General features: G+C 37.0%; 1 protein-coding gene across 1 annotated transcript in view; it reads left to right on the forward strand.

Annotated features, from left to right (window-relative positions):
- The window catches only part of insyn2ab (inhibitory synaptic factor 2Ab), a 71,899-nt gene that overhangs the window by 37,892 nt on the left and 16,543 nt on the right, over window positions 1-17,464 (forward strand). Inside the window, exon 3 of the mRNA XM_052154177.1 lies at window positions 690-761. Coding sequence (XP_052010137.1) covers window positions 690-761 — 72 coding nt within the window. The remainder of the gene's footprint in view (window positions 1-689; window positions 762-17,464) is intronic.

Consider the following 17,464-nt stretch of genomic DNA (forward strand, 5'->3'; position numbering starts at 1 on the left):
AGCGATTTTGACCCGGGTGTGACTTAAAGTAACGTGAGACTTTATTTATGGCAAATACGGTACGTTTCAGATAGCCTACACAATGCATTTTCAGTTACAAGTACAGAATGTCTTTTTGTGGTTTGACAGCTTGGATGAAACCTATTCAAGTCTACATGCAGATAAATTGCATAATAAAGGTTGCCAGTTCTAATCGTTCAATTTGCTTAGTTTCACAATTTTCATACACTAACCTGCAAACTCATCGTCATTTTGTTCATTCTTGAAGAAATATAAAAACCTTTGTAACGTTTGTGTTTATGCTGACTAGATTCACAACTCTGGACTGCTACGTGCACTGCATTGACTCTTCCTTCAGTATTAAGTACAATAAATGCTATATCACCCCCTTGTGGTCTCCCATAGCAATTATGCCTGAATAGATTAAACGTAATGCCAACTGACTGAATTGGAAAGCACATAAATTAGGCTTCTAATTTAAATGTTAGCTAATGTTAATATATCGATGCCTCAGATTGAGGTTGTTTAGTGAATAAAGCACAAGTTATTTCTGCAAAATATCACATGCAAAAGTGATGCAACTGTTTAGTACATTTCGCTCCCCATGTGTTTGTTTATTTGATACTCAGTTATGAGTTTTTTTTATTGTTTCTGGACATATAATTTATCATACTCTTGTTTCTCCACAGACTTTCATATCGAACTGGGCAAGATACCGCCAACTGTGACACATGTCGTAACAGTGCCTGTATCATATACAGGTGAGTCTCTTTCTAAAACTATCTAAAGCAGGGGTTCTCAATGGGGGTGGTACTGGCCCCCCCAGTGGGCATTCAAAGGATGCCAGGGGGCACTGAGATCAAATTAGTAGAGAAGGGGACATTAGGTTACAAGGGGGTGCGGGGCTCTGTAGTTGGATACGGCACAATAAATAGAGCAGCCATAGTTTGTGTTATTGAAATCACGTTACATCTAACCATGAAGATCCATGCTTCCATGTACTTAAGATAGTCTTTAGTTTACCTTCAGAAATTCCAAGAGATGACAGAATTTGAATCAATAAGAAACTGATGAATGGAGTTCCAACTCAGTCACACTGTCAGAATAATTTAGCCACATAAATTCAGGGTCACCTTTTTACTTTTATAGTTGTTATAGATAACATTACCTTTGTTAATACCAGAAAATTGACATATGCATCCATCTCAAAATAATTGTTGTACTGTAGAATGAGCATTTCAGTGGAACAAAATATGCAATATTATTGGTCTCTTCACTTATTTTTTAAATATAATAAAAACATCACTTTTATTATTAGTTTCTGTCTTCACATTTTCATTTTCTAGGTCCCCGATATAGCTCTCCATCTGCTTGAATTCATGAAACACAAGGTTTAGTCTCACATTCATGATTCGCAAGCCTGCTGTATTTATCAACAAAACTTACGTAATGCATCAAAGTTGCATCAAGCAAATAACACAAATATTGAGATTCATGTTTTCAAAAAAATTGCTGTTTATCCAAAAAAGATTGAGAACCACTGATCTAAAACCTTCATTATCTTAGTCTTTGAGTGTGACCAAAACACACTGCCACATGCAGTATTTGTCCTGAGTTGCAGTGCTGATTATTTGTACATTTTCACGGACAACTTAATGCGCATAGAGAGAGGAAAGTGAATCCTTTATCCACTCTTTTTTCCCCCCAAGAGATTCTTTTCGTAGTAAGGCACAGATGTCACCAACAAACTTTTGTGCAACTGCAGCTGTTGTGTCCAATCATATTGTAAAATTGGTCTGTGTTGCAGTAAAGCTTTGAACAACAAGACAGAATAAAATCCATGCTGTTAGTATGGTCTCTTCCACCAATAAAATGTATTATAGTATAAGTTCTTTTGATGCATCTTGCCTAAAGATTTCCTCCTTTTACCAGACCAAATAAAAAATCCACTCTGCAAGGACATACTGGGCACTGTGAAACTTGTGCTTCGTTTAATTCTCAATTCACATAACATATATGGATGCAAGTTAAATCTTATAGGTCATGTAATTGCTTGATTTATAGAAACATAAACATTCTTCCCAAATGAATGGTTTTGCAGTTCATTATTTTATTATAAAAGCAGCAATCTCTAAATGCGTTTGCAGTTAAAGAGCTTGCTGACTTTAAAGGCAGCGCTTTGAAAGCATTTTAAGTGCTTTCATTTGGCTCGCAAATGGAGGAGCTTTCTGTCCACGTTTCTCTCTCTCAAATTTTCTTCACTTATATACAAAAACATGTATACACGCAGACATGCATGCACACAAATGTTTGCCAAGCTATCGAAATTGGGACACAGGGCCAGGTTTAAGACATTAAGAGGCCCTAGGCAAAATTTATGTTGGAGGCAAATTATGTTGGATAACAAATCATAATTCTGATTTGGAAGCTAAAAGATTGAATTATGTTTGAGCAGTAATGTAAACATCAGTTTTACTTTGGAGTAAATCACACAGTTAACTCATGTTAAAACAGGCCTGCGGAGACTGATCTGTGCCTGACTAGAAGTAATGCATATTGGTTAGAAATTGTTTTAGTGGAAAAGATTTTTCTAATGGTCTAGTCTATTGGTATGACATGCAATAAAGTGGTAGCTCAATCAAATAACCACTTAATCACATAATCTGTTTCAAACAGTATAATTTCTTCAATGCCATAAATTTAGCAAGCTTTGGCAAATCTAACAAAAAATCAAATTGACTAATTGTAGCAGCCTGGTAACTTTTAAACAACATTTTGTTACCTGATAATCTGATAAATACCTGTGCACTCCTGTGATGCATTTTAGCCAGCCAGTCAGAATGTATTTTCTTCCAGCTCTTGCCATTTTTTATGCAATATGCATCATGCTTTGTGTACATGGTTTGAGGGTATTCCATGGGCATGCTGACTGAGCCTATTAAGCGTTTTACAAGTACAGAAACCAAAACATAAGGGAGTGGAAAATAATAAATCCCATGTACACTACATATTGTGATATAATTACATCTTTTTATCACTATTAATATTCATGTTACAATAAACATACAGCCATTTCTAAAACTCAAACACACAAAATAATATGCATTTTCTTATTTCCTGCTTTGTAATAAAGGTTTTTATTAAAATACATTGTACTGGTTAAGGAAAGACACTTAAAACCATTATCTGTTGACTACTGCATAGCATCACATGGCGTTTCTCTAAGAAACATGCTGAGGTAAGTGTTTCTGAATCAAAAGCTCACCATCTTTAAGCTCGTTTAGTCAAGCATCTAGATACTCACAGAATTATTTCACATTTTTTATTTGATTGCCGTTTCTGCTGATCGGTAGGTAAGGGCGCTTACACCTGAGCTAAATTATGTCTAACACCGGTGTCTAATTTCAGTAAGCATGGGGAGAGCGGCATAAAAAGGCAGCAGCCACAGAGCTGAGAGAGTGACACACGTCAGTCTAGTGTTGGCGCATAGAAGGACACGTGAAGCAGGGCACTTGAAATTAGACACCGGTGTTAGACATAATTTAGCGCAGGTGTAAGCGCCCTTACAGCTTTTCTCTCCCGGACGGGCGCTTGACCACACCCCCGCTGCCACACACAGCTTGTAATAAAACATTTGCAGTAAACAGTAGCCTACCAAGAAAGTCATTGGTCACTATCTTCCTCGTCCTGTGCACTGAAACCACTGAAGTCATCTCCTTCGGTGTCGGAGTTGAATAGCCTCAGCTTTAGTTGTCTTTTTTGAGTCAATTCCTCACGCTGCTGTTTCCAACGTCTTATCATCGACTCATTAAGACCAAGCTCCCGTGCAGCAGCCAGATCAATCGCCTTCAACTTGAAAGCTGCATCATATGCGTTTCTCCGTGTCTTTGCCATGGTGAGGGTGACAAAATTACTACCGTAATCAGAATGATGGGAAGTTTGAGCGCGCTCGATTTAATCTAAACAGTAAACAAAAAAAGTTGTTTTGACCTTAACCCGTTCGGCAATTTCATTGGTCTAATGAAAGCTTCACGCCGCCAAAAAACTAAGCACGTCACGGAATGTTTTTTTTAATTTTATTTTTTTAATAAAATTTGAAAGCGGGAAAAATCCATATTAGCCGCGTCATTGTATAAGCCGCGAGGTTCAAAGCGTGGGAAAAAAGTTGCGGTTTATAGTCCTGAAATTACGGTACATAAAATTGAATCATTTATGGTTTTAAAAGTTACATGGTTCATTTGAAGTTCACATAGTTCATTTACTAACATACAGTATAATTATTAGGGCTGTTAATCGATACAATTTAAATGATATGATGTTCTGAATAATTAATCAAATTAATCTAAAATAAAATGCAATAATGATACAATTATTATATTGAAATAATTTTAAAACATAGAATAAATATTCTAATTAAGATTAAATACATTACAGTATTGTGCCAGATGAGTAAAGGTTTGGTAAAACAGAAGGTCCATTTCATCTGCTGAACTCAAATGTCGATTTTTTTTTTGAAGAATATCTCAGCTCTGTAGGTCCATACAATACAAGTGAATGGTGACCAGCACTCAGAAGGTCCATAAATGACAAAGGAGGGATAAAATAATCCACATGGCTCCAGTTTTAAATCCATTTCATGATATGATAGGTGTGGGTGAGAAACAGATCAATATTTAGGTCTTTTTACTATCAATCTACACTTTTGACCAGCCCCAACCAGATGGTGGTTGAATGTGAAAGTGTAGTTGTAGTTAAAGTACATAAATAATAATCGAATTCTCACACACACCCATCATGTCGCTTCTGAAGATATGGATTTAACCACTGGCATCATATGGATTACTTTTATTCTGCCTTTTGGGCCTTCAAAATTCTGGTCACCATTCAATTGCATTGTATGCAGGTCCGCAGCTGGCCAAACTGATGCCCTACGCAGAGGGGTAGTGGTTCGCGTGATATGAGCGTGAAGCGATTGTCTGTGTTCCGCAACTGCTTTTGGGTCCTTGAATAACTTATGTGTAAGGGCAGCCGATGGACTTTCTGGTGCCCTCCAAGGGTAAGATGGTGACCACCTAGGGAGTTGGTGCCCTACGAAGACTGCGTAGTATGAGTATAGGGAGCGGCGATACTGATTGTATGGTCCAACAGAGCTGAAATGTTCTTTTACATATCTTTGTGTTCTGCAGAAGAAAGAAATTCATACACATCCTGGATGGCATGAGAGTGAGGAAATTATAAGAGAATTTTCATTTTTGGATGAAATTTTCCTTTAAGAATGGTTTAAGAATCATATTAATAAAACACAACTCCATCAGGTTTTGCTTTGGCCAAAAAGCAATCCATTTATGCAACTGAACCTGTCAATCTGTCTGAGGTAGATTTATAAGGGCTTTTCTAAGGACACCATGTACACATGCATCAGATGGATGCTTTTGTAGGGTCTTACTCTGGTTGTGTTGCGTCATAAAATTGTCACAATTTCCAAAATTGTGCATCCTCCATTACTCTCTCCTCTGTCCTCGATCCCGTGACCCGAAAATCAATCGAAGTCTGCCATCATTAAGGACATACCAGTTCTCTAAATGCACAAAAGGAGATGATGATCAAGGACAGAGGAAGATTGTTGAGGACGCTTGAGCGAGGAAACAATTGAGTATCCTATGCGGAAGACTTTTTGGCTGAAGCACCTGACACACATATAAGTTCTCCTCCCCCTTTACATCTCACACAACTTTTTAAATTCATGTTTCACCTTTGTAGTTTAATTAATCCATAATTGTCACATACTTCAACAGTGCATCATGAATTATTTGGATTTATAATAAATAATTAATAAAGTTTCAATAACATACAGGCAAGCACGCCGAGGTGCTGCAGCTACACAAAAATGTGCTCTGAAGTGACGCATGAGTGAGCAAGGACATTTCATTTTGCTTCAATTTGCATCTTGCTTCAATTGATCCATCTTCATTTCCTTCCATCCTTACCTCATTTCTTAAGAGGGTGTAGTTAGGAACCTAGGAAAGGAAATGAGGACGCTCAGTTTCAGAAATGAGAAGCACCCAGTGAGTGTGGTTTGTTGCCTGTACAGCTGCACGTTGCGTGTTCAGCTGAAATTGCGCTTACTGCCCCCTGCTGATGGGGACTCATAAAAAGATGAACATTCCTTATTATGGCTCTGGGACATAATTAATATAATTGTTTACAAAATAAACAGTTTATGTAATTGATTGCACTGAATTTGTGTACTAAATTGACTAATAAGCCCTAATAATTATATAGATAACAGGCAATGTCCACATTTAAAATGTTCTTTGCCACAAACTACAAAAAAAAAAATTGCACACAGGTTTGGAAAAACCTGTAAATGACAGAATTTACAATAAGCAAACTTCTCGTTTAACTGCTCCTTTTTGAGCACAGACTAGACAAGGACATACTCAAAATAAAATGGTCATAGTTCTTGAACCCCTGGTCTCTACCAAAAGAAGACGCTTAAGCTTGTCCAAAATTCAGAATTCATGTAAGAAAATGGTTAGTAAAGCTCAGATTTATTGTCAAGTATGCCTATTTGCAAATATGAGTGTCCTTGCCACAACCTAAAAACACAATGAAGTCTTACAATGTTCTAGATCTAATCTGAGGGTGATAACTCTCCTACTTTGAGTTTTCAAATTAATTTTCTGAAAGGCTACTTCATAACCACATTCATTCAGTTCATTCACAATATGCACACATTCACTTTTTGTATAAAGCCTGATATGTTGAAAACTTTTCTGTTCATGTTTTTTTTTTTTTTTCACATTCACAATTATAAATGACATTACGAAGCACAAACTGTACATAAAATGGCAAATTTCTAGTTTGCTTCCTTGGAAATGATTGAGGGTATATAATTTATTTTGTAAAATAGAGGGCACATATCGCAGTTTAGCTACTAACACACAGTACATGGCACTAACATTCACAACACGAGTTGAGTAACTGAATAATTACTGCTTGGTTTCTATAAAAACAGGAGTCCTGCCTTCTTTGATCTGATTGATCATTTCACATTATGTAGTCCCTGCAACATCTTTATGACATTTAGACAGCGATGCATAATAGACTGCATCAGCAAAACTAATATCAATTATTGGGAGGGAACCCCTCAACCCAAACATGTTTGTTTGACATGAACGTTTGGTTGTAGGTGTGCATTTTAATATTCATCTGTTCTGCACTAGGTGCTTTCATTTTGTTAAATAAACCATGTTTGCAGGATCTGATTCGCATAAGGTACAATCAATTGGATTATTAGCAGTATTAAATTGCAGTTCTTTGCCTTTTACTGAGATCCTCCATTTATAACAACTACAATATGATTCTTACAGAGGACACATTGTGATTTCAGTATGAGAATACTACTGAACAGGAACAGTGAGAGACATTAAGTGGTGAAGATGATGTGGTTGTCATAGTTACCATAGTGATGAGGTTGTGAAGAGGGGGATAGGTGGTCCTATGGTGCCATGTGCATTGGTTCGAGAGTCAGAGTATTCTACCTATGAGTGTGTATATATACAGGTGAAACTCGAAAAATTAGAATATCGTGCAAAAGTTCATTAATTTCAGTAATTCAACTTAAAGGTGAAACTAATATATTATAAAGACTCATTACAAGCAAAGTAAGATATTTCAAGCCTTTATTTGATATCATTTTGATGATTATGGCTTACAGCTAATGAAAACCCCAAATACAGAATCTCAGAAAATTAGAATATTGTGAAAAGGTTCAGTATTGTAGGCTCAAAGTGTCACACTCTAATCAGCTAAACACCTGCAAAGGGCTCCTGAGCCTTTAAATGGTCTCTCAGTCTGGTTCAGTTGAATTCACAATCATGGAGAAGACTGCTGACCTGACAGTTGTGCAGAAAACCATCATTGACACCCTCCACAAGGAGGGAAAGCCTCAAAAGGTAATTGCAAAAGAAGTTGGATGTTCTCAAAGTGCTGTATCAAAGCACATTAATAGAAAGTTAAGTGGAAGGGAAAAGTGTGGAAGAAAAAGGTGCACAAGTAGCAGGGATGACCGTAGCCTGGAGAGGATTGTCAGGAAAAGGCCATTCAAATGTGTGGGGAGCTTCACAAGGAGTGGACTGAGGCTGGAGTTACTGCATCAAGAGCCACCACACACAGGCGGGTCCTGGACATGGGCTTCAAATGTCAAACGTCTTACCTGGGCTAAAGAAAAAAAGAACTGGTCTGTTGCTCAGTGGTCCAAAGTCCTCTTTTCTGATGAGAGCAAATTTTGCATCTCATTTGGAAACCAAGGTCCCAGAGTCTGGAGGAAGAATGGAGAGGCACACAATCCAAGATGCTTGAAGTCCAGTGTGAAGTTTCCACAGTCTGTGTTGGTTTGGGGAGCCATGTCATCGGCTGGTGTTGGTCCACTGTGCTTTATTAAGTCCAGAGTCAACGCAGCCGTCTACCAGGACATTTTAGAGCACTTCATGCTTCCTTCAGCAGACAAGCTTTATGGAGATGCTGACTTCATTTTCCAGCAGGACTTGGCACCTGCCCACACTGCCAAAAGTACCAAAACCTGGTTCAATGACCATGGTATTACTGTGCTTGATTGGCCAGCAAACTCGCCTGACCTGAACCCCATAGAGAATCTATGGGGCATTACTAAGAGAAAGATGAGAGACATGAGACCAAACAATGCAGAAGAGCTGAAGGCCGCTATTGAAGCATCTTGGTCTTCCATAACACCGCAGCAGTGCCACAGGCTGATAGCATCCATGCCACGCCGCATTGAGGCAGTAATTAATGCAAAAGGGGCCCAAACCAAGTACTGAGTACATATGCATGATTATACTTTTCAGAGGGCCGACATTTCTGTATTTAAAATCCTTTTTTTTTATTGATTTCATGTAATATTCTAATTTTCTGAGATTCTGAATTTGGGGTTTTCATAAGCTGTAAGCCATAATCATAAAAATTATATCAAATAAAGGCTTGAAATATCTTACTTTGCTTGTAATGAGTCTATATAATATATTAGTTTCACCTTTTAAATTGAATTACTGAAATTAATGAACTTTTGCACGATATTCTAATTTTTCAAGTTTCACCTGTGTGTGTGTGTATATATATATATATATATATATATATATATATATATATATATATATATATATACTATACACACACACACACACACACACACACACACGTGTATGTTTTTGTTGCGAGGCTGATAACTTTATATTGCAGTCTTAGAATAAAAGGTGAGTGGTATGATTAATTTCATATAATGGTAACAGTATAAATCATGATATTGTTGTTGGTAACAGTATAAATCATGATATAGTTGTTTAGCTGCAAATCTAATGAAAAAATGGTTTATTAAATAAATAAACAGGGGGTAATACCCGTTTATGAATGTAGTGAATTAAAATACATCAAAAATCTAATTTATGTTCTCCTATAATTTGGAACTCGATGGGTCAAAACAAAAGATTTTGTAGCAGCTTCACTACATTAGAATTTACTTAAGTCACTGTCCTTTTCTGCATATCGAGGCGCCGTTTTGTGGTCTGTTCTGCATAATGTGCGGAGGAGAAACTCAGAAGCGTCAAGGAGGTGAGGCAAACAGTCAGGATGGTAACCATAATCCCGGTGTTCTGTCGAGCTGTCCTACTTCGTCAGATTAACGCGTAGCGCGATTATTAGAGTAAACTGACAGTTCCCACTATCGATCCGTGCTACTGCACGGAGCCTTTGCCGTTTTTTTTTATTGAGAGAAATCAGTAATTTAGTGGCAGTTAATAGTATAATAGTGCATTATATTATATATTTAGTGGTTAAATTAAACCTTGTCAAAACTAGGCTTGGGTAGCACAATTTGATAGCCCAAAACAAGGTTGTCATAATTGACACATTCGAAATGTGCTCATCTGCTGCACGTCACATTGTACCTGAAAAAATAAAGTTAACAATTTTTAGTAACCTGAGCCAGTACTGTATGTTTTCAGAATTATCTTACTTAAAAAGTTTTGATAATCTACAACCCTGATTTCAAGTAAATTGGAATGATTTTGCTACACTTGAATAAAAATGAAAATACATAAAATAAATGAAATATCAACTATTATTGCTAGTCTGTTATCCTTGTCAAGCACATACAACCCCAAAATTGAAAGGTATACTGAACAGAAATCCTTTTATCTGAGCTAGACTGATGCAATTCTGCTGTGGTCTGTCAGGAATCTCAGATACAGTTAAACTTACACGCATTTGTAGCAATTGAGTTTTTGTAGAAGTTCCTGAAATATTTGAGGTTATACTTTGTACAGAAGCATGTCTGTTAAGGCAGTAGTGTCAACTCAATGATTTAAGATCAGAGATTCAATATAGCTTTTTGGCATTACCCTAGACACAAGATTGAGACAATCCAGAAAAATCTCTAAGAATATGTGCTGTAGATAGTGAAATCCCTAAATTCCTTGAAATCGCACATTTAGAAAACTTGTTCTTACACTGTCATATTTGCTCATGTAGTATTATACAAAGGTGAACCTCAAATACATTTTGCTCTTAAAGAACCAGGAGGTTCAGTTTTCAATGACATTTATAATCAAACGTGCAAGCATCATCTGAGACCAATCTCAAGATTTTCAGGTTTACATTGCCTGCCTCTAAATTCCAGTTAACTCGTTAGGCCAATAGATTAGGTAAAATGCAAATAATAGAAAACATACCTCTAATACCAATACCCCACAAATGCTGGAATCCATCTGATTGCCGTGTAACAGGGTTTGAAACATCCAACGCGCTCCTACTGCATCCCACTCTCTCATCTTTAGGAAATTCCTGATTATTGTAGAGACTTTGGTAAGGCCTTTTAATTGGAAAGGTTTCATTCTTATAAAGAACTAAATTGGTATTACCACCAGTTCCGCAGAATCTTTCGTTCATAAGAACCTTCATTTCTGATAGGGTCAGTGACCAAGGTCTTTGTCGACATACAGACAATCTAAAATATAAGCCTACAAAGCACATGTAGTGAGTTATTGATGAATGTTCAGTTCGTGACAAGGCAGATTTGTTAAAACATTTAATCTTGCTTTTGTCAAAAACTACACTGTACATGTTATACTCATCTTGATACTCCATTTCTTTTCATATATTTGTAGTAGTTTGTCATAGACCATACCAAAATATGCCTTTAAAAAAAAGAGAGAATATTTACCAATTATTTTATAAATAAGCATTATGCCTGCTGCTACGCAATTTCAAAACATATGCCAAAACAATTCAATGGTCTTCCCAAGTTTACAGGGCACACCCAAATGTCCTCAACTGGAAACTTCATTTGTAGAAAGGATACAATTTAATGCCGTCAAGACATTCTAGCAATTTGATTGTTCTCTGAACAGTTCCGATGTCTCAGGAAGGTAGAGGACGTTCTAACAATTGCACTTAGTTGGTGAACTGGTTTCTGTGAACAAAATATTTACAGTTCAAGTATACAAACTTGAAAAATTTAATTATTACTTTCCTGATGTTCTCATCATATCAGGTGAAGGTATGCATCTGTAAAATTTGTTTGTACATTGTCTTTTTTGTTTCTTACTTCATCAGTCAGCTTCTCTTGCAGGGTACGAAAAGAATCATACAGCTTGTATGGCCCAATCACTGACTCCACCCACCCTTGGTCCTTTGCAGCCCAGAGGATCCACACTGAATAGAATGTATATCAAAATTAGTGTTACTTTAAGAACTCTGGTTAAACATCTTGACAAGGCCAATGGGCCAAAATAAAAAAAGTGTTCAATAGAAAAGGCCTAAACTCACATGCAAAGAACAAGAACATTACAAGTGGTTGATATAACCACTATCTTAGCTTATGTTACATTATGCAGGAACATTGCTCCTCCACAAGTTGTATCTGAGCTAGAAATAGTCCTATATTTTTCCATTTATAATAATTTAAAAACAGTAACCAAATCTTTGATTCACACAAGACAACCATCCAGAGCATAAGGTATCCATCACTCTTATGCACTAGCACTGTACCCTGTGGGTAAAGACATTCTTTGGCTTTCATTATATGAATAATGGGCTAAGGAAACAAGTGCTTTGGGTGATTTTAGTCCACTCCCTGTAACTACCATTCAAATAGTGACCAACTGGTCAAAATGGCCAACTTGAAAGGAACAGTGCCGTAAAGCCAAACTACGCTCATGCAAAAATGAACTCTTGTGGTAGGCCAACCTAGCAATATATGGTTTTGACCAACGGGTCAAAACCAGTCAACTCAGCCCTCTTTATCTACTGTATGACACCTTCTTGTGTGGGTCGCTTAACATTTGATGAGATCTCCATTGCAGTCTTTACAGGTGTTGTAGTGGCTTTTACCTCTTTTAAACTGAGGGCTTTGATAAGTTGCTTCTTGTTGAAAAGTTCCAGGGACACTTTATTCATGCAGAGAGTGCAGAGGGCTAAGATCAGTCATAATGGTGTGAGGAGCCAAATATTAAAGTCTTACTTTTGGCTAGCTGACAGGGAACAGTGCTTCTCAAACTGTCAATAGGCTTGCTTTCAGTTTGGCCTCTTCTGTATGGTTTTAAGTGACTAAAATTGTATTTGTTTTTCAAAATTGCACCATCTGTTACATTTAATGTTGTCGTTCTTAGGGTCACACATCTTCAATAATGTAAGGTCCAGAGAAATCAGGCTCTATTCTTCCTCCCTTCCACGCTTCCTCATATTTAGTAGAAGGACCTCATCGCCAACAATGTAGACAACGTTTTGGCACTTATTCTGGCCCTTTTGGTGTACGCTTCCTTCTGTTTTACAACGTTTTGGCACTTCTTCTGGCACTTTTGGTGTATGCTTCCTTCTGTTTTACAGTCTGGTAATAGAAAAAGAAGTACATGGGGGTACCTTGTGTGCTCTGATGCCCAGTGTGGACAAAGCCATGAAACCTTATGACAATCAGATTAAATGAACTACATTTACTACAGAGAGTTGTTATGGTCCATAATCAATACAATTAGACTATTTAAACTAAAAAACAAGTTGTATGAGCTCAGGTCAATGAGTCCTACTGACCATAAATAGCTAAAAGAAGTTCAAAACTTGTTCTAATTACAATAACTTAAGATGATAAAAAAGATCTAACACATCATAAGGTCAACAAAAAAGTAATCAACAAGAAACGAAGATGGGAACATTTAAAACGCACTCACTGGCAACTCTGAAGGGAACACTCTTTTGTCTCTTCCATACAATAGAAGAAACGGTGTTCCGTGGTGATATGCATCTTGGACCGCAAAGAAAATAATGTGGCATCCAGATAAACATCCCAGTCATTCTGCTGATTGTGGAGCAGTTTCTTGAGGGCTCTAAAATGGAGTTCAAATGTAAATAAAACAAAAAGATAATAATCTATTAATATTAAACCTAATCACACATAAACAACTGAAGTTACATTTAATGTTGTCGTTCGTCTTTTCATCCAGACCATTTGTTTGGGGATGATAGGCTGCTGTTACACTTCTCTGAATGCACAATATTTCACAAAGCCTGTCATAGAGCTTCAAAAAACAAAACAATATTTCAAAACACATTATTAATATCTTACATAATGTTTCACAGTTTCTTCCATCAATGGCTGTTTTCCATTAATTCGATTATAATGCATTTGGGTCACACGCTCTATTCTGTTGAGCAAGATATTTAGATTACCTGGTTGGGATTGCAAACCCAACCCTGGAGCTGGGTGGCAAAAGTGCTAACCACCACACTAACAAATTATATAGGCCATTCTTCTGAGATAACAGAAGCAATGGAGCTAGAGGCAGTGGAGAGTATTCTAAATTGCATAATTCTAAATGTTTTGTAGCATCTATAACCAACTTCACTTTAACAAAATGGAACTAATTAGTTTCTTGCATGTTTAGAAAATTGTGGACCAGGACGTGGTTGGGTGTCTGTCACTGGGGAGAGAGGAAGCAGTAAGGGCAATCACCTGGTGATTAATGATGCGTAACACCCGTTTCTTGTTACAGTGACAATGGAGATGGGCTTGAAAAGGCCGTAGAGAATGCTAGTGAGGGAGAGATGCGTGAAGCTGAATAGCCAATTCTGTATCTGTGAAGTCTGTTTAGTGTTTGTGAAGCTGAAAAGCCTGCTCTTTGTTTATGAAGCTGAACGCTTGAACAAAAGCTGATTTACCTGAAATACCAACCAGCTTCCTTCCTGTTGGAACCTTTAAAAAAAACATACACATACATTGTTGACAAATTCTCTTCGGACAGCCATGTCTGTATATAATAGAGCACAGGTGGGTTTTCAAAGGAAAGGCCTCAACCCACTGAAAGCAGTCTGCATTTTTGGGGAATGGTCAGTCAATGGTTCAGTCAATCACAATCAGCTCCCAGACTGCAGACACCTGCAAAAAAGAATCCACTTGTTAATCTCATGTGTACTTTAATTGCACTGCTCAATATTTAAATGCTACTGCACTCTTTTACCTTAATGCACTGTAATGCATCCACAGCAGTCAATGATTTTCCAACCTTTTTGTCACGTTCATACACCTTTGAGTAAATATTCTGTTAATAGCTATACTGTTTAAAACAGATATTTATAAAAAGTAAGCCAACTATGAAAACACATACCCAATTGTCAACTGTCATGCCATGCCAGAAAAATCTGGAAGAAATGGCAGATCTGGTTTTGATTATGCCTGTGTGCCCAGCAATTTCAGTTGAATGAAACTCATTAAAGAGTTTCCTGGCCTCTTCTATACTCTTGATAGCCCTCCTGGTTCCAAACAGGAGTTCTCCAGCTAAGTGTAAAGTGAAATCCCTTTGATCAGAAAGGCATTAATAGGATTTGCTAAAAATTGTGTTACTGAAGATCAAATCTTCTAGTCCTTAAAATAGGCTACTAACCCTTGATTTTGAATTTGGTGGCATATCTTCTGAGGTTCTGCCTCTGGGCTTTATCATATCCATCAGGGTATGATTTCACAGACAGCAAAGCATAAACTTCACCCACTTTTCCATAACTATTGCAATTATTAAAAAGAAATCAAATGTATAGAAATGAAACCTGGCAAAAACAATTATATTTTACATCAAATAATAAAAAATGTAAGGTATCCAAGCAAGATCGATCCATGTAGACTACCTGAAACTAATGGGCAATTTGACAAAGGACACATTTCTCGAGGGTAGACTAATACACAGAAATAGATGCAACATTTTCATTGAAATGTAATACACACAAGTGTAAATGTAGTGAAATAGTGTGTCTAGTGTTACATTTAAACAATTATAAAAAAGGTACAAATTATAAAAAGGAAAATGTGTTGTGTAGCCATCAGTAAAGTCTTATTATCTAGTTAACCAATGGGCACAACACGCGTATAAACGAATTAAGCCAATGATACACATTTAGACTAGTAATGATAGAAACGTCACCATTAGTGAAAATAGTTCGTAAATCTGCCTCATTTAACAATGTCAAAAATTAGGATGAATCAATTCAATTATAGACATTACTGCAGCAATTTATCAGCGTTTATATAGACCTATCGCTAGCGCCTAGCAATAACGGACCTAAACGTGTACTGGTATGACCAAAGTTTGGCTACTTGGACAACCTGGACCAAAACAACTAAATAACAATGACATAAGTTCAAAATCATGCACCTGCAATTATAAATATATGCTATAAAAATTAAGTTTAAATATAGTAGCCGTTTCACACACACACACACACAAAATGCATGTAATACCTACCTCACGTCAAACCAATGCAGCCCAGGTAGCATGGATTTATGGGTGTTCTCCAAATTCCTAACAAAAATGATGCAAAGACCATGTACGCATGTGCATTAAGTAGGACATCTTGATTGGTAGGCCTAGGATGTTTCAACTGAACACCGGCACACACAGCGCAGACTAGTAACCAATATACAGACACGAAACAGGATATATGGGGGCAGAGGGAGAGAGTGGTCAGATACTATGGCTGAAATGATTAGTCGACATTGTCGACAACAAAATGTCGACAAAAAAATAAATAGACTTGAATAGTCATTTGACCTCATTTAAAGTTAACAGGAGATCACTTTAAACTCTAATGATGAGAGCAGCGCTGCAGCTCACGCCTTAGGAGAGGAAGAATTACACAGCTCACAGTCCAGATGCACTCTTACACATTCCAAACAGCTTCAGGTGATGTAAATACAAGTATATTTGGTCTTTAATGCACTCGCAGAAGTACAACAAAGTAAAAAAGAATACTTATATACAAAATACATTTACTACATATTTAAGATACATTCTCTTAAAATTCTCTTTATTGTTAGTTAGCATGTTTAATACAACCTTTTAAGTCAGGGCACAAGCTGAATACTTGGTTAAGAGCTAATGAATACTCCTAGATTAATACATTATCAACATAATTGATAGTTTCAGCCCTATCAGATACAAGACTCAAACAAACAATTGAGCAATGAACACAACCCAGAGGTAGGTAGATATAGCCCTGGAACTAATGGCAATAAGGTGCCGTTCATTTGCAGCAAGCTGGCATGATCAGCGTTACCATGGAAACAATCAAGGCTTCCATGGCAACACTGATCACGCAAGTCAGTGACACCTGAACGTAATGATGAAGAAAACAAACCAGCTACTATGTATCACTGTGCAGCACACATAGAATTCAATTTCATATGATGCAGTAACCGTTTAAAAAAATAAGTACAGCACTCCAGGCTGTGCTGTGAATATGAGCATAGCTAAATGCTGTTGTTAGCATGGTGACTGTAACCCCACCGATCAGCATCAAGACCACAGCTTTCTGTTTTATTAATCTTTTTTATTTTAGTCATAATTACATTGTCCCTTAAATGATTTCCTTTTCACTACACAATTGGTCTTAATCTTCAAATTTATTAGCTGTTAAATGTATTGAAAAGAGTACTATAACTTTCCTGAACAGTTAAGCACCCATTCAGCTAATACTGATTTATGGAGGGCTCGAATAAACAGTCTCATTTAGAAACTTAATGGCAATGATTGAGAGAGCAGATTCAAAATGTATTCTAGTGAAAAAAATCAAACACTTTCAATGCATAACCAGCAAGCACTGCAGTTTGTATTTTGGTTTTATCATAAAAATGGAGCCAATTAAAAGCACCATCTACACCATAAGCTGTGGGTATTTTTAGTCATAACTGCCCCTTTAGTGTGCTTTGCTGGAGTCTTGATGCTTGATTCATGTTCACAGATTCCACTCTACGATTGGATTAGCTTGGCTCGAATTCTTTGTGCTTTTGTTTGGCAATCATATCTCAGAGAGCATAGCTACAAAGACTCTTATCTAATGCCCAATAGACCAGACCATATGGCAAAACAGTGTTTCATAATCTTTAGAATCTAGATACTTATTTTCTCAC

The sequence above is a fragment of the Xyrauchen texanus genome, chromosome 22 (genome assembly GCF_025860055.1).
Source record: "Xyrauchen texanus isolate HMW12.3.18 chromosome 22, RBS_HiC_50CHRs, whole genome shotgun sequence".
NCBI classification, from domain to species: domain Eukaryota; kingdom Metazoa; phylum Chordata; class Actinopteri; order Cypriniformes; family Catostomidae; genus Xyrauchen; species Xyrauchen texanus.